Raw genomic sequence first — 18,801 nt, 5'->3', positions numbered from 1 at the left:
TTGATATACAGTAGATTATATTTAGCATAAACGGACAAGTACAGCAATCCTAATCATTCATAATCAGACCCCAAAAAAATACATTCATAATCAGACAGAATCTGATAGTTAATTATTAGGCTACACATTACAACAGTTGTACACTCTAAAAACGAAATTGTTGAACCAACTAAATTAATCCAGAGTGAATTAATTAACAGTTCATTAAACTTATTTATTACTTTGGATTAACTTAATTCAATTGTATGTTACCAATTGAAGGTATTAAGTTAACTCTTTTTAGAGTGTTGCCTATATTTTCTTTGATTAATTCCTTGCATCTGGCGAGTTGCGACTTTTTACACGTACCCACTAAGTAACCCGATTGCATTGTTAAATGAATCCAAATTCAATAGAGAAGAAACCACCTCCTCTACTGTGCGTTGGTGCGTGCGTGCGTGCGTGCGTGTTGTTCAAATCTGAAGATTTCCTGACTCGTTGCTGCGTCTTGTCGTGCCATAACGTGAAATGTGACAGTTGTGCTGCTAGTCGAACAGGTACAGCCAGCATTATTTGCCGAGGTGGAGTTTTGTTGTCACAGAGAAGAGGTGGGGTTTGTCAGTGCACTTCATTCGGACACACAACACACACATACATACCGTAGTTAGAATGCAGCTGGACAGCGAGAAAAATATATATATTTTTAACGCACACTGACTGCTAACAATTGGAAGTGACGTCACGTCGCTCATCAGGTAAGCTTTTTGAAGCGCAAATGATTTGTATGTTCTGCTGTCTTCAACGATTTAAAAAAAAATCTGCTGTCTTGGCCAACATCAGCCAATCATGACACAGGTTTACCTGCATAATGTGGAAATTCAACAGACAAATTATGTTTGATTTGATTTCTGCGTGCGTACGCATTTTGCCTTGCTTAATCGTTCACTTTTTCATGCGCTGGTATTAACTTAGAGGGGAACAACCTTTATTTTGTTGTTGTCTTTTCTTTGCTCCTTGCTTCCTTTCTTATGACATCGCAAGTTATATACTTCCACCACTGCTTTTCCCTCCACCATGAATGTGCGTTTCTTTGCTTGTTTTCCCCATCGGTACAGTTTTGGATACACTTTCAATCAGGCTTTTTAATGGTAGGCGTTTTCCACAGTAAATGTCCATTTAATGCTGGGCGGAAGGGGGAAAAAATTACACTTAAATGAGATTATCGTCAAGTTTCTGAGATGTGATTTATGGTGATGTGGTCATTTCTCCTAGTTTCTTAAAATATGTAAACCACAGATATTTGATGAGTTCTGTGACATGGCACTACATGCAGCACAAGAAGGCACAATGCTACAAAAATAATTTGCAAATTTGCACACGGTTGTAGTATTATAATGGCTGGATGTCATTATCTCAATCTTGTTGTGTGTGCCATTGTTTACAAACTTGCAGTGGCTTTCACTTTTGGCAAATCAAAACCAAAAAATAAACAGTCTGTGAGATTTTGTACTGTTTTGTCTCTCACACAAGACATGTTATCATTGTCATTATTTGAATCAATAGAATGTATTTGGAATATTATATTCCAAACTCTATGTAGATACACATAGAAGAGGCACAGTAATCGAGTAGTTAACAATTTAGCACATTTGACCGCCTCACATTTCTAAAGTTGGGGGTTCAAATCCAGGCTACTGCCTTCAAGTGTGGCATTTGCATGGCTTTTCTCTGGGTACCCAGATTTCCTCCTGCATTCCAATATATGCTTTAACTAAAGAGTTTCCTATTCAGTACAGTACATCGACATTGATGCTGTCTGAGTTTCAGTTATTCCCAATGTAGAGGAAAAGTACAGTATTCTCTTTCCCAGGTCATCATTCAAATCTAAAGATTGTGCTGCTTGGTGGAGGCACTTTATTAGGGCTAGAGGTTTCTCCCCTTTCCTGATAAACTGTTTGGTTGATGTGGTCTCATACTGGTCTGACATTTTTCTTTCTCTGCCACAACAATATTTGAGCCAATGCTAGAGGTGCAACAATTTATTGACTAATTGAGTATGAAATCAATAAAGAACTATTTTGGTATAAGATCACCTTTTACAGCCATTTTAACTTAGAATTGTCCAAATGCTTTGATTTAAAAAATAAATAAAAATACAAATAAATAAATAGCCACTTTTAGGGCTGCCACTATCGAATCTTTTTTTTTTTTCAAGAGAGAGGTTGGAAGTCCCAAGTGTACACACTGAGTATTAATGTTAAAATCCTTTATTTGTATGCTTCTAAACATGAAAAAACAAACACATATTTAGCCTACCCGTCAGTCCTCAGCAGGGTGTTGGTACCAAATAATAGTGTGCAGACATAATTACAGTGCCATTGACATTTGGTGTGTCACTTCTGACACTTGCAATATTTCTCTAAGCCACTGGGGGCAGCAGCTAAACTCATCACAGGACAAATTTTGATTTTCAACAAGACAAAAAAACGGATCCAAATATTGCAAAATATAAAAACTTGCCAAAATATTCCATGAACCCCATGGGGTCAGTTTTCGGAGTAGCCCCTCCTCAACATGGAACATAACTACTAGACCATGATGATTGGAAATTGTTCTCTCATTCATGTGATGTGGAATTTCTGTCCGGCCGATTTATCCCAAGAGGAGACTTATAAAGTAATCTATACCTAATAGGTCAACTAGCAATGTAGCAGCTGTGGCTAAGAACAGCATGTTCACATGCACGTGTGTACATCTCAAGGACGTGTATGTTAGTGTGGGGTGTGGCTTTGGTCAGCAACTTGATGGGGGGGGGGGGGGGGAGGAGTGAAGTGAGGGTACACATTTTGCTAGCAGTTTGTAAATGGCAAAAAACTATGAGGAGAAAGGAAAATACTGCAGGAAAGGGGTAAGTTCTTTGACCTCACAAATTCTAACTAACAAAAGATTTGTGTTTTTATTTAACTCTTGATTACATGAATAGAAAAGAGCTGCTGAAAAGTTTTTGGCACCCCAAATAAGTCGAATCTTAACATATCGGTTGGCAGTGTTTGGACATGTCATGTAGCAGATGACAAAGCAGTGTTGTTGTGGTGTGAACACAGAAATGTGCGGTGCTTAATTGACAATATGGCAATTTAATTCAGTGGATTAGTGATTATTGTCTTCTTTTTTTTCTTCCGACCTGGGGGGGATTTGAGGTTAAGTAGCTGACAGTAGCCTCTTTGCTCAGTGGTCCGTTTAATGCAAAGTCACACTATCATTGGCACATCCGATAGAGGGGAGGCAAGGTGTACTGTACAGTGGCTGATTTATACAAGACAGGATTGCTCCCTAAAAACAGATGTACGGTATGTCGATAGGGTTCTGAAAACAGAGAGAACAGCATGTTAAAGACACTTACAAACAGTTTTAAATCAGGAAAAATTGCATAATATGTACCTTTTATTATTGATTGTTGCCACGCACAGCTTATTTATTTGACTCAGTTTTTGCCATCCTGATACCCTCTTAAATATATTTTGTACGCATTTGCTGTTGAAATAATTATCCAGTGAATGATTATGGTTTTGAGATTAACTCATTCACTGCCATTCACGACTATAAACGTCAAAAAATCATTTGAACTATTTCTATTAGTTTAACTTTTTTTTCCACTTTTGTTAACAAGCGTATGAAAATCCTGGCATTAAATAATTTTTATTTTTTATTTTTTTGTATTTTTTTAAAGAAAACATTATTAAAAATTAGGGGGCATCAGGTGATTAAATTATAAAAAATTCGGGGCGTCAGCCGATTAAAATTTGTAATTGTAATTAATCGCATGATTTCAATAGTTAACTCACGATTAATCCCACATTTTATATCTGTGCTGAATGTACAATAATATTCTTCTAGGTTTTCTTACTCTTGTTAACAAAAGTGGGGGAAAAATGTTAAACTAATAGAAATAGTTCAAATTTTTTGACGTCTATCACCATCAATGGCAGTGAATGAGTTAATATGGGTAAATGTGACTTTCTCTCATGCATATGTTTTGTTCAGTAAACTTTTCCTTTCCTCAAATTTTTGTCTCTGAGAAGGCATTTGCTTGATGTCAACAGTTATAAGTACCAACACAAGTCACTTTATCCAGCAAATTAAACACAGCACCCTGGGCTTCAAGCCCAAACACGCAATCACAATTGTTTGAGTAATCCTATGTGACAGCTGTCTTGCATTTGATTAAAAACATTTTTGGCAGGTATTCATTTCAAAGCATCATATTTGCAGGTCTAATGCGGAAATGTATGCATATTTTCTATTTGTTGTGTGACGTGCTGGAAAATGAAACATTACCCGAGTCAGCTGTTTTCAAGGTGGGAGGTGAGCCTTGCCTTGAAGGTGCTGGAGATGGAAAGGCAAAAGTGATGACACAGCACAATTGAGCTGTTTGGGAAATACCTGCTCAGTTATATGATGCCATTTATAAAGTATGGGTGCAGTCACACACTCTGGGCCAGTTCGTCCACATGGAGCTTGGCCAGGATTTACCCTCCCTCCCCTGCCCCCCACTGACACGCACTCACAAACTATTACTATGCTTGTGTGTTCCATCTAGTTGAGGAGCCCTCGACCTCCTGAGAGTAGCATCTGTGAAGGTGCACTAGCTGCAGAGAACATGTCTGACGGAGACTCACTCGCCATGACAGTTCCTTTCTCGAGGGGTTGTAAAGCCCGATCAAGTCTACCAATTGGACGGTCGAGCAGTCAGTCAAGAGAGTCAGTTGGTATGTCAATACACACGTTCAGAACCATAGCATTCATCCACCCTGTTTCTATATGCAGTACTGATGATTATTTTCACAGCCTGGGTGCGGCTGGAGCCTATCTCAATTTATTTAGGATGGCGCACAGCATGGATAGAGCACGTGTCACTCACGGCCAAATTCATATCTAAATGCTATTTTGTACTCTAAAAAATGATTCATGGGGTTAGTAAATAAAGCTTACTTACATGCGCATTTGTGTATCGATGTTTCATTGTAAAAGTCAATGTGGTTCTTCGAGGACTTGACCTTCTTAGTTTCTTGTCCAGGTGTGCTGTATCTACAGTATGGAGATGAGACCAAGCAGATCCGGATGCCTGCAGAGATCAACAGTGTGGATACTCTGCGGGCTCTCTTTGTCACTGCTTTTCCTCAGCAGCTCACCATGAAGAAGCTTCAGTCTCCCAACATGGCCATTTACATCAAAGACACACGTCGCAATGTTTACTTCGACCTGGAGGACATCAGGTGAGGACATCGGGAGATTAGTTGGGTGTGTTTGCAGTAGTTTGCGTAGGATTAGGACAGGAGCTTATAGGCCTTGTCTGTTGGTCTGAACCAGAGATCTGCTACCATGTGGCTCTGGAGCCACATGGTAGCTCATTAGTCCTTCTCTTGTGGCCCCCTTGTGGATCTCTAAAAATATTTGTAGAAATTAATATTGTTTTAAATATATTTCAATTTACATATACATAAAATATTCTTTAAATTAATTCATGATTTATATATTTTTTTAAAACAATAATTAAATATTCAATAAAAGAGAGACGAACAATATATGAAAACGTTTTTTTTTTAATTACCTAAACATTTCCAAAAGATGACCATAAAATGTCAAAAAAGGAAGAGGAAAAGCAGAAAATGACAATAAAATGTCCATGAAATTGCAAAAAATGTCAGAGAATTTAATTTTGAAAAAAAAAGGTGATCAAAAGGTAACAATAAAATGTCCACGAAAATTGCAACCAAAAAAAGTCAGAACATTTATTTTAAAAAAAAAAGGCAAAAAAGAAAATGTTCAAAAAGTATCTATAAAATGTACAAAAACAAAAGAAGAAATGTGAGAACATTTATATAAAAAGAGGAAAAAGTAAAATAAAATAAAAAAATAAAAAAGCCATAAAATGCCCCAAAAAGGAAGAAGAGAGGCAGAAAATTACCATAAAATTGCCAAAAATGTCCGACATTTGACAGAGACCGAAATGTCAAAAAAAAATTGAAAAATTAAGTCTGAAAATGCTCCCAAAAAATTTAAATAAAGTCCAAAAACAGAAGACAAAAGGTAGAAGAAAATGAATCTCTACATATTGGATGCTGCATATTTAGGTCTTGGGCTACATTCGACTAATACTAACACACCGTTTCAATCATCATAATGCTCAAATGCTTTGCGGGTCCAAACTGATTTTTTGTGTGAATTACTTGGCCTAAATGGCTCCTTTGACAGGAAATGTTGCGGACCCCTGGTATAAACAGTTATAAACACTGAGCTCAGGTTAACAACTTACATAAAATAGTATGATGTTATTTCCAACAGCCTACTACCCTGATGGCATCCTAACATACTGTACATGTTTTTGTCATGTGGGAAGATGGCCGGAGAAAAATGATTTTGTGAATTTTACATCACCTCAAGCTCATAGAATAAATGATGGGGTGGTTTTCTATTTGTTTCATTTTGTCAGACAAAACAAGCTTTGAAGCGGAAGCTGCTGCACAAATCCAATTCAGTAAACTTTTGACATCGCACCCTTGGCTTCACACAAGGCATGTCACATTATGTGTTATCTGCTTTCAGAAATATTACATCTCACTCCTGTCTGAAGGTTTATCATAAAGATCCATCACATGTGTTCAACCGCCACACCAGGCCAACCAACGCAGAAGGAAGGGTGAGTCACTCCATACGGGCTCATTTATATGTATATGTATTTCCTTTTATTGAGTTTTTTTTCCCTCCAGTATTTCACACATAAATGACTAACCTGATCAATGGGAGGCTGAAAAAAAACTTCTTCAGTAGAAGTGCAAAGCAGCATTTGTCATAGTAGCTTTACCACTCTGACTGCATCCATTGCATTTACGTTACTCGCGTGATGGGAACACGACACCAAATGTTCCCACTAATGAGACCACATTTCATCATAAAAGAAAACTGACTGGGGTCAATGAAAGTTAGAATTCCTGTTGAGCCTCCCACAGTAAAGTGCGAGAGGACAAGCTAGTTTTTGTTCATGTTTCATGTCCTCGGGGCTGCTGAATTATAAAATGTTTACAAAATGCTCAATTATACACTATCACTTGCAGCCAGTTGTTGGGATTACTGTGAATTTCTGTCAGTAAGGGGGTCTAATTCTTTGCAACTGTGGGGTTCCAAGCTTTCCGCCGCCAACTTGTCTGACAGATAAGATATTGAAAGAAAGCAGCCTCCTTGTCAGTTTCCATAACTACCCAGTTTATTCTGTTAATCGCTGCTGCTACGCATATGCAGTGCGACGTGTGTCTCGCATCGAATGGGGCAAGCGGCGATCGGTTAATTTAAACTCGCCGATCGGGATTGGCCCCAAAAATGTAAATTATGTAAAACAGTGCCATACGAAATTCAGAATTGAATTAAGAATGAGCTCTAAATTCAAATTCACTTCTTGAATTTGAATTTCAATTGGTAAACAGGAAACAGAATTGTCATTCTAATTCAAATTGGAGGAAGTACAATTGAAATTCCATGAAGTTAAAAGAAATTCGTGATACAAAGTATATAAGCCTATTTAGAACATGCTTTTCATACAGATATTATACGTCATTATGGCAAATAGTAGTAGTAGTATGTAGTGAAGTTATTGTTTCAAATAGATCATTAAAATTGTAAAAACTTTCACATTGTTGGACTTCATTTCCCAGAACACCTTCCTTTCTTTATCTAAGTCTTTATAATGGCTGCCCAAACATTCTGGACATTTGGTTTGGAGCACACTAGTGAAATGCAATGTCCCATTCGCACTGTTATGTAATGAGAATGAGTTTCTCAGAATTGCATCAAATTCAATTCCACTTCCTGCAATTAAAATTCAAGTCAACATCCTGTGAGGTGGAATCAATCCAAATTCAAATGGAAGGAAACGTCAAGTGGGAGTAACATTGAACAGCTTGCAGCCTCTTTTTTGAATCATTATTCACTATTTGATAAACGACTGCTAATTGTGAAGTGAGTTAAGTTCACTGCCGCCATGCAGCACTTGTATTTCTTGTTTTGCAAGGAAATCGGCCGACTGACGGAAAAATTAAAACATAAGTCAGGTCATTCATATCTCCGACTCTATATAGCCTATTCTTAAAAGTCCTTGGGTCACCCTTGAGGGCCCTGTATAAATCCTTATTATTATTATTGCTAAACGGGTTCTTAAATATCACGAAAGAAAGTAATATACATAATTATTTTGACTTTGGCAGTGGCACAAAATGTAAAAAATGATGCAACTAACTTTACAGATGTTTTTCAGCTTTATAGCCCGTCTTTTCCATTAATGTTGAAATGAATCGGAATGAGCAAGTGCCAAAGGAAATTTACTCAATTATTATGTGCTGTTGGGTTCAATTTGTACAGTGATGTCTGAACGCCTGTTAACAAGATTAACAGAGCAGAGGGAGATGAATCGCATTAGATATGGCCAAGCTAACGTAATGAAATCATATTTGAGGAAGACTGAGTAGCAACTTGTCTGCACCAAATTTGAAGTATTCTGTTTATTTTTTATTATGAGTAGGAACATTTCATCTGTTTTGGCAGATCTCCAAAGAAGTCCTCTACGGAAGCCACAGTCCGGTCCACAGACTGTCGTCATCCGGTCGTAGCACTCTTCAGAGTTTGCAAGACTCCATGTCCCCACCCATGGTGCGTTCCATGCCCTCTTCCCCATCCAGGATGGCCTACGGTGGGAGGAGCACACAAGGCTTAGTGGGAGGGATGGATGCAGGCAGCCCCACATTGCCCCGAGACCGGCTGTCAGGCGCAGGACGATCCGGCAGTTTATTCACCAGCAGCAGTGCCATACTAGAAAGGAGAGATGTCAAGCCTGGTAAAAATAAATATATTGATAAATACATCCACATAGGCACAAAAAAGGTGGTGGGGAGTCATAATGATGTTTTGGACATTTACAAGTCTATTGTGTGTCTTAGATGAAGATGCTGGCAGCTGTAAGGGCATGGCCCTGGTGGCCCATGGGGAGGGAGGCCCACGTTACCCAGACTCCTACTGCTCCTCTCTTCAAGATGGAGGGAGGAGCAGCTTTGCCTCCTCCCAGTGTAGTGGCTCTTTGTCCCATGAAATGGTAGACGCTGGGGTCACAGGGATTCATGGGGGCTTACAGCAGTATCGTGCTTCCATCAAGCCTCTGATGGGCTACGGGGACATCATTGAGCAACACACGCAATCCCTGCACAGGTCAAAAATAAATAAATAAATAAATAAATTACAGAAGCATTTTGCATTCACTTGAGAGAAAAAAGTCCTGTTTTTCCTGACATATATTTTTGGGTGGAGCTTTGTTTTTTTTTAGTATTTTTTTCTGTTTTATTGAATATTTTTTCCCAATTTCTTTTTCTGTTAAAAAAAATTATTTTCCTCTATTTTTCTTAATATTTTTTGTTTTTCTGAGTAATTTCCCCCTGTTTTATAAAATAATTATTTTTCAGTTTTTCTGAATATTTTTTTTAAAGGGTTTTTTCCCCCTCAGAGATTAGAGAACAAAGTACAGTATACACATTCATTCCTTTAATGCGAGCCAGCAAGTAAACATGACCATCTTATTGCATATGGAGGTATGCGGGAAAGTGTCCGCTTCCGCTATTAGCAACAAGTCACTTGAAGTTCAGAGGTAAAAAAATATATAATTACTCCAAAAAACAGAACACCAGCTGTTTTTCGGAATAACTTTTTTCAGCCTGTTTTTCAGAATATTTTTTTGACAAAAATATAAAAATATTCTGAAAAACAGAAAATGAAAACAAAAACTCAAAAAAACAAAGCTCCCCCAAAAAATTAGTCAGAAAAACAGGAGTTGTTTTTTTTTTCAAGAGAATGCAATACGCTTCCATAATATATATATTTTACCAAGTCAATTAAAAAAAAAAATTGCTAACCTCTCCACTTGTTTTTTCTTCTTCTTCCAGACAAAAAAGTAGGAAATATGGTGACAGCCAATTTCCTCAATTAGCAACCCCGCCTCCCTCCCCACACAGATTAAATGAAGTCCGGACGAATGAGGGGCAGATCATCGGAGGCGTGGGCCTGGTCTCACCCGAGCGGATGTCCCCGATTCGTCGATCCCTGCGGCGGGAAAGTAATGGAGGTGCTGTGGAGATGATGAACAGAAGCAGAGGGAGCGCTTCGTCCACTTCGTCCGTGTTTGTGGACAGCCCGCTGGGACAAGCCGAAACGCTGATTCACGGTCACATGAATGCCTTTGATGCTCAGAGGTGATCACAGATGAACAGATATTATGGGATTTCAAAAATATATTTATTTAATTAATTTATATTATGTAAATAATGTGTATAGTAAAGTGTATTTAATATAAATATTGTTTTTCAGTGAGAGAATGAAGGCAATGGAGGAGCAAATAGCCAGTCTAGCAGGGCTGGTACATAATGCGTTGTCTGTGGGAGGAGATATTCCAAAAGACAAAGACTTATTCAGGTCTGTAATTAATTTATACTGTATACTTCTACGTTGGTAGTTTTTCATTCCACAAATGTTACTTTGCACTTAATATTGTTACATGTGGTACATAAGACAAGTGAATTGCTGAAACACTGGGTCAATTGAGTCAACAGCAATAATGGGATAATAAGACACATTTTCCTGTTTTTGATTAAAAATTCTGGGGAAAAAAACAACACAATCACAAATGTAATTTCTCCAGGAAAAAAACCAAAACTTTTACAGTTATAATGAACGCATTTTATTATTATTTTTTAAGATCGTAGGGATGTTGTGGGGTTGGGGGGGGAGGCCTTTTTATTATATTATAGATGTTTTAATTGTTCAGCACCTTGAGTTGCATTTTAATTTATGAAAGGTCCTATAAAAATAAAGATTGATTGATTGATAAATTTGGAAAAAAGAAAAGAAAAATAAAGATTTATAAGCTATATAGACTATAAGCGACAGGCATTGTAAAATGCGATATTTAAAAAAATTGGGGGGGGGGGTGCCTTTAATTAACACTCGCCTGTAAATCGGCCATTGAAAGCTGCTTTCCCAACACCGATAACTACTTTCCAAAGCACAGCACCATTTGACAATGTTCTCGCATCAGGCACACTTGGTAAACGTCGGAGAGTGCACTCGGTGAAAATAAAAGCGGCATGAAGCTTGCTAGTTCATAAAAATACATAAATTAGCCATATGATTGTTCAAGACGCAGGTTCAAAGTGTGTGACAAAAAGTAGCATATTATAATCTGGAAAATATGGTTCCGAGTTCATTGGGGAAATAGTCCTGTAATATATTTACTAACTAAAGTATACGTTTGTTTGCAGTGGAAGTGCTGGGAAAAGTCGCCTTGGTGAGTTTTGGATCATTTAATCGACATAATCCACATTACAGTAAGACCTTGAAGATCGACCAAAAACGTTTCTGTGATGCTGGTGTCACTTTGATTTGGGTGACTTTCAAAACAAAGCGTTGTCCTATTGACAGGCATTTTTAGTCCAAACCATCTTTCCAACACCATTATTACAAAATGCCATCCTTCCCCTCGGGAAGACGCAGGGGGCAATACTGTTCCAATCCATTTGGAGAGGAGTGCATTCTTCTTCTCTTCTCGTATTGCTGTTGCCTTAAATGTGCATTTAACGGAAAGTGACAAAAAAACAGAAATTGAACTCCAAATTGTGTTCAATTTGTTTGATCTTGAAGGTACTGTACAATAAAAGTCGTGCTTTATTTGGTTGTATGTTAGAAGCAAATAGCTACATTTGTGACATTTTAGTAGCATATTTTAAATATTGTCTTTGATTTCCAACAGTTCCGCCCGAGCCACGGGCGACCAGTGCGGCGGATGACGTGATCAACTCTGCTTCCCTGACTCTTCCGGCCCCAACCACTGATAGTGAGCTGCAGCAGCGCTTGGTCCACGTTAAGAGCAATGTGTCTGAACTACGACTGCAATTAAATCAACTCAGACACTTGCAGGTAACTGTCCATTATATTATACATCTATGTATTTCAACGTTTTGTTTGCAAAGCCATTAAGGTATGTCTGTTTTAAATTCAAAACATCGGATGGGGATCCTGTCCGCATGCCTCCCATTGAACCTTTTGCTGATGTATCACAGATATCACAGCAGCAATCCATGAGGTCCATGTTGCATATGGCTAGCCAGGAGCTGGTGTTGTTGATGTGTGATCGCCTGGTTCAGTCTGAGGAGAGGACATTTGGACGGAGAGCTGAGATCGAGGAGGAGAGAATTCAATACCTGGCTACAGAAGAGAAAATACTCAAACAGCTCAGGTGATCTTTCTACAATTGTTCACCACGAGAACAATATAGGGAAGTGGTTGACAACTGACAAACAACTGAAGAAGTAGAAGCCACCACCGCAGTTGTCTGTGAATTGCCGTTTTCATGGTGATAAACAATTCGGACTCCATTATGAACAGGGTTGGGAGGGTTACTTTAAAAATGTAATCCGTTACAGTTACAAGTTACCTGCTAAAAAATTTAGTTGGAAACGTAATCCAAGTACCATAATATTAAAGTAATGTAACTGGATTACTTTTGGATTACTCCAATATTGAGTATGCTCATGAAGACGAAATAAAAATAAATATCACCACAATATATATTCTATACAATGTGCCCCTGTTATTTGCGGGTGATAGGGACCCGGGCAGCCTACAATTAGCAAAAATCCTTGTGTAATTAAAAAGCATGTAGGCTATTGATTGATTGATTGATGGATTGATTGATGGCCATATGCTGTTTTCGAACTGTCACTGAAAGCAACCACACCTCATGGATGGATGGATAGATGGATAAATGGATAGATAGATAGATAGATAGATAGATAGATAGATAGATAGATAGATAGATAGATAGATAGATAGATAGATAGATAGATAGATAGAGTCATCCAATGAGGATGACGATGCGTGACATCAACTGCAAAATGAACTTTTATCCCAGTCACAAGTTTAGCCGTGTATATGTTGTGCATGATGTTTAAATAGTGATTTGGTGGGAGGAAGATTTGTTTGGAAGGTGTAACTCACATTACGGTTGTAGGCTAGCGGGCTAGCTAGCAAGAAGCTACAGCGCGTAGCATGCCGCTGGACTCTTAGGTCAAACCTTCGCTCCGAGTAAGTTCCGGTGAATACCGGTCGCCATTTCCTCCTCCCGTCCGTGAAGCTTTTTCAAACTGCCCGCGTGTGGAGGACACGACTAGTCAATTTGTTCGTTCCCACCTCCCGACATGTAGCAACAATCCCACTCACGCGGACGTGCACGCGCTCTCTCTCTCTCTCTCGCTCTGTCCTTCTCTCTCTCTCTCTCTCTCGCTTTGTCTCTCTCTCTCGCCCTCTTTCCCTCATCTCTCATCGTAGAAATTGTAATCCCTCGAAGTAATCCCCATTTTTAATAAATGTACCTGTAATCTGATTACATGTTTTTTCCTGTAACTGTAAGGGAATACATTTTTTTTTTTTTTGTAATCTGATTACATAACGGCGGTACATGTATTCCGTTACTCCCCAAGCCTGATTATGAATAATCGTACTAAAATTGAATGGTTTCTTCCTTTGCCCAATTTCTCTCTTTATTATTAACTCATCTACCAAATATTTCCTATAAAACACAACTTATACATTACGTTTTGAACGTCCTTTTCCACTTTTACTTATCATCATGCTCTGGAAAAGAGGAAACTGCTCAAATTTGAATGAATTGCAGGGATTTTACAGAACATGCATCAGTAATAGCATTTGATTCTCAACTTGGGAACTTTAGATCGTTTGTATGTCTAGCATGTTTTCATTCTTTAAAGGGATACTTTAAGAATTTAGAAATTTTCAGCAGTAAAAAGTTAACTCAGATCTCAGAGACCTACTGTGTTTGTATTCAATCAGCATTTATTTCTTTTTAGAATGTTTTTTTTTAATCACTTTTTTCCGCTTCATATGAGGTTAATTGTTTGCCTAAAGGTCCGCAATCCAAATATGTGCTTAAGCCTCCATTGATACGCAAGAATTTAGACCAGCTAATTACATAATGTGTTGGATATTCCCCACACTATCTATGAAACATCTAATGAGAAAGATACTTTTTCTATTCAAGTACAGTTTGTCTTTGCCTGCAAAAGACACATCTTACACCGGACAAAATGCATTCCATCTTAATCCAGTTCAACATCAATATATTTTATGCTAATTGAGCAACAAAGTAAAATTTTTTAATTTAAAATAAAATCCATTATACTAGGATTTTTTTTTTGCCTTGAATCTATTATTTCTGAAGTGGTTATTTAGCCTTTTCTAAATTCCTACACCCACACAGATTTCATGCTCAATGCTATAAGACCACAGCTCAAGTTCATCTTAGGTGGCAAACAGGACACAATTGGCCTAACAGCCCAGGGAGAACGAAAATGTGAAGTAACATGCTGCTCATTGTAGAGTCAGGACAATACAAAGTGATTTGTTCTGATATGACAACAGATTCCCTAACTAAAAATATAATTCAGTGAGGATGACATAGTTCATACCCCGTTGGATGGCATTTATCAAAAACATGTAATAAGATTTGCTAGCTTTTATTTCATAATGTGGTGGTGAACCCTCAAACCACCAATTCAATTTGCATACATCGTTGGCATCAACATATTAACGAAATGTCGAAATATATCTCTTCAAATGTTGTCTAATAGTGTGCCAGTGTGAAAAATTGTCTTCAAGCGAAAACACTTCCTGACTGCTGAAGAAGGCTCACAATGTCTGTACTTCTAAGGCCTACTCTCAAATATCCACACTTCATTCTTGCCTGTAGCATAAAAACCATGACAAACAAATCAGCACTTCATCATATGTTTACAAAGCCATATTCACTGATCTCATTTAAATGTATAGCCTACACTGGTGTGTTCACATAGCGTATCAACCCATGGAAAAGTTTCCCTTTTTAGTTTAAAAAATCAAAAACTTAAACCTCCAGAATCCTGCGCCGTACCCTAGCTAGCCAACAGCATAACCCACGATATTTCTCTCTCTCTCTCTTCTGCCCCATTCCAAATCCATCCCCATTGTGATGCACTAAACTTGTCCTAACTAGCACTAAGCTAGTCTCTGAGTTCTGGCGCCCACATTTGGAAACTCCCTTTCTTTTGTTGCTAGGACAACAGCAAAGTAACACCAACGGTGTTGTTACACAGCCTAGCTTGGTTTATTGACTGACTGCTTAACAGTTCAATTTATGTTCAATAGCCAGCGAAATAATCCCATACACATGCAAATACTGCGGAGGGCGTAATATATGTTTCTGACTGTTCTTTCTCTCCACCTCTCAGTGAACTGGAGGATTATGTCAACCATTTACAAACAAGCGCTGTATCCCTCCCTGGCCAGTTGCCAATCACTCTGAGAGATGTGGAAGAGGGAGCAGTGAACCTGCGGAGAGTTGGGGAGACTCTGGCCATCCTTAAAGGTCAGCGATTGCACATCCGTCCGTCCTTTTATTTTCTACACTGCTTATCCTGGTTCATGGTCAGGGTCAAAGGGAAATGGAGCCTATCCCAGATGTCATACGGCTAAAAGCACACGATACATTGGGCTGGTTGGCAGTCAATCACAGGGACTTAAAGGTGTCCCGATGTTTACCACACAATCCATACTCAGTGTTTCATTAATTAAATAAAATGCAAATATATTTTATTTTGATGCACTCTACACTGTGCTAAGTGCAGTGTGAAAGGGTCTTCTCATTGCGGGGTATTCCTGTGTCTTGCCACTGTCACATGTGAAATGCTCAAGGGGGCAAAGGAGATAAGCGTTTTCAACGCTGGTTGAAATGATGGGATATGTGGTTTTCCCCACAGGAGAGTTTCCAGAACTGCAGGTGAAGATGCGTTCCGTGCTTCGGCTGGAGATGGATGCAGTTCGCTTTCTAAAAGAGGAACCTCATAAAATGGACTACATGTTAAAAAGAGTCAAAGCCCTCACCGAAGCCCTCAGCTCTCTCCGCAGGTACAGTATCACATTCATTTCCACTCATTCAACGTTAAATGCAGCTGTTATACAACTTTGGTTAACAGATGTGTATCAGAATCAACTTCCCCATCCAAAGGCACCCAAGTGGAATCTCTAAAAGTCTCTGAAGCAGACCGAGAGCCCCTGGTGACCAATAGTCCCCAGACCTCACCACAACCACAGCCTCGAGCCTCAGTCAGAGGCCCTCAAGCCATTGCATCATCCTCTTTAACTCAGCCTGAGCCCAACTATGCAGCCGCAGCGTCCCCGGCTACGGCACGCAGAGTTAAGACCGCTCCAGCCACTGCGACCCAGGCCCACCAGCACAGCCCACCGCTGAACCCCACCCATGGACGAGACCTACCAACTGTGGCCAAGGTAGTATCGTCGAGAAAGTGGAAGTGTCTCTCAAATAACAAAATAAGTCCAGATTGGAGGTGTGAACACTGAATGAATCAAAACTTCATTATGACTCAATGTGATCATACCTCCTGCTAGTTATTATTGATGACTACCGTATTTTCATAACCATGAGGCGCACCGTACTAAAAGACGCAGTCTCGGTTACGTGTGCTATTTCTGTATTTAACACACGCATAAGGTATTATTGGGCGCAGGCATGGTAAAATATTCGCTAGCTTAAAACGTATGGTAGGATGCGTTCACGCTAACACATACGCTAGCATGCATATGGTTTTAAAAAGGCAGCAGGAGCTAAACTGACTTTGGTTGTACTTTATTGACGTTTTTAACAATGCACTCACGTTACTTTTGATCCATCCTCATCCAAAAATATCTTCTGTATCTGCGGGTACGACACACGACAGTTTTAGAAACAAGGTTTTGTAACAAGAAAAAAATATTTACCGTGTAGAAACAAAAGAATAGCAAGCACTCACTCGCATTCTACAGTGGACTCGAGTTGCGTTCAATGACGCAGTACGAAATCTCAGATATTTATAGAAAAAGCTCAGAGGACTTAATGAATATTATTGTTTTTCGGTTTTGTTCCAGATGTTTGAAATTTAAATACCTGTTTACAAGGAATCTTTTCAAAGAATATCCACTTTTCTGTGGTAAAAGATAAGATTAAGCGGCAGGGGATACCTTTTTTTTTTACGGGGGTACGTTTTGGCACAACACATCTTGAGCGTCCGCATTCCGTCTTCCTTCAGTAGTCTTTCGCGTCCTCATAATTCCTACCTGTCCTCACCCAGGTCCACCTTTTCCGTATGTAAGCAATGTGCTGACGGGACATGCTCCCACACAGTCAGCCAAGCGGATCGCTTACCGAAGTCGCACGTCAACATTTACAGATTTTGAAACTCGGTGCACTCAAAAGGCTCACCTCCTTATAAGGCGTGCCGTCGATTTTTGAGAAAATTGAAGACTTTTGGTCGTGAAAATATGGTATACTATTACACAAAAGAAACAACAAAAAAATAATAGACAAGTCAAGACACACAGTTGCTTGCTTGAATATGAGCGCGCTCACACACGCACACACACACACACACACACACAGGAGCACAGTATTGGTGTGTCTCATAATTACTGCAAAAACCTGGTAGGTAGTGATGGGAAAATGAAACTTCCTGAACCACTTGTGATATTTTTTTACTCCTATAGATGGTGCCCTTGGTTTAAAAATGGCGGTGGAAATATATTCAAATTGACACTTTTCAGAGCTTTTCAAGCAACATTTGTCTGAAAACGTTGTTCAAAACTGTATTTGTTCGTGAACCGAGGTTCGACTGTATTAAGAAATTTGGGTTGAAAACACTCTTCCAAATGTCATCATGTGTCGCGAAGGTGAGTCCTCGCAGCAGAGAGGGCAGCCCTGCCCTGCAGAAGCGAGCCGCTCCTCTCCAGTCCAATGAACTTCACAGATCAAGCGTGTCAGAAACAACACAAGAGAGTCACACAACACACCAAGTGAAAACCGCTTTGAAAACCACCGCCAGACCTGTTGAGGTGAGTATTACACCTCCTGAAAAAGACCACAGGATGTTTGACATTTTGTTTGTTTGTTCATTTAATTGGATATTATTTGTACTGGACCGTTTCCATTCTTTTTCATAAGCAATAAAGCTCTTTATTTGCATTTCAAGAAGCGCATTGGTGTTCACAAAAGTTAGATTATTATTTTTTCGCTTTTTATGAGCAGTTTTTGGGCAAATTGTGTTTATTGTGTTGTGATCTGTAATTTTGATTTGTACATTATGCAATTGAACACTGAATTTCAGCACTAACGTTTTGTTGTTTACATCGGTCTGTTATTACATATTTCAAAATAAAATGTACCAACAAACTGGCCAAGCAAAATATTTTTCTTTAAAAATGTCATCTTCTTTTAAATCAATTATGTAATTAAAACACTCTTAATCAACTGCTATTATTCTTAATGTCTTAAAAATCTGCATTATAAAATAATAACCCATGACGACTATTAACTTAATGTGACTGTTTGACAGAAGACTGAGCGGGAATCTCCGGAAGGAAGTTTGAGTCAAGAAACGAGCAGTGTGAGCCAACCCAGCGTCCATCAAACAAACCAGGCCTCAATTGTCACCCAAAATTTAGACCAGGTCCTGCAGGAAGCCCAGGCAAGTCTGATGAATTCCATTCCTGATCTGGATCTGTCAGATACTAAAGTGGCTCACTCAGATTCTGCTTGTGGAGAGAGAAAACCCTGCACTTCCAAGACAGAGATGGAAAAGCCTCTGGACACACTGCAAGGTTGACTTTGATTTTATGTGAAAGTCTATAACG

General features: G+C 38.9%; 1 protein-coding gene across 7 annotated transcripts in view; it reads left to right on the top strand.

The window, feature by feature from the left end:
- The window catches only part of LOC147181800 (sickle tail protein homolog), a 44,857-nt gene that overhangs the window by 12,606 nt on the left and 13,450 nt on the right, over positions 1–18,801 (top strand). For 5 of the 7 annotated variants that reach the window (XM_086094141.1, XM_086094115.1, XM_086094098.1 and 2 more), the window contains exons 3-17: positions 4,580–4,748; positions 5,057–5,255; positions 6,586–6,679; positions 8,575–8,863; positions 8,967–9,231; positions 9,960–10,265; positions 10,381–10,485; positions 11,331–11,356; positions 11,819–11,985; positions 12,129–12,304; positions 15,351–15,487; positions 15,879–16,026; positions 16,095–16,407; positions 17,842–18,003; positions 18,504–18,768. In XM_086094141.1, coding sequence (XP_085950267.1) covers positions 4,580–4,748; positions 5,057–5,255; positions 6,586–6,679; positions 8,575–8,863; positions 8,967–9,231; positions 9,960–10,265; positions 10,381–10,485; positions 11,331–11,356; positions 11,819–11,985; positions 12,129–12,304; positions 15,351–15,487; positions 15,879–16,026; positions 16,095–16,407; positions 17,842–18,003; positions 18,504–18,768 — 2,821 coding nt within the window. Of the gene's footprint in view, positions 1–605; positions 735–4,579; positions 4,749–5,056; positions 5,256–6,585; positions 6,680–8,574; positions 8,864–8,966; positions 9,232–9,959; positions 10,266–10,380; positions 10,486–11,330; positions 11,357–11,818; positions 11,986–12,128; positions 12,305–15,350; positions 15,488–15,878; positions 16,027–16,094; positions 16,408–17,841; positions 18,004–18,503; positions 18,769–18,801 lie in introns of those variants that run through there. The other 2 variants (XM_086094124.1, XM_086094107.1) reach the window with 2 other exon arrangements.

This window comes from Leptonotus elevatus, chromosome 1 (assembly GCF_054856555.1).
Source record: "Leptonotus elevatus isolate MCC_2025b chromosome 1, RoL_Lele_1.0, whole genome shotgun sequence".
NCBI lineage: Eukaryota > Metazoa > Chordata > Actinopteri > Syngnathiformes > Syngnathidae > Leptonotus > Leptonotus elevatus.
The sequence above is the reverse complement of the archived record's forward strand: the minus strand, read 5'-3'. Positions and strand labels throughout refer to the sequence as shown.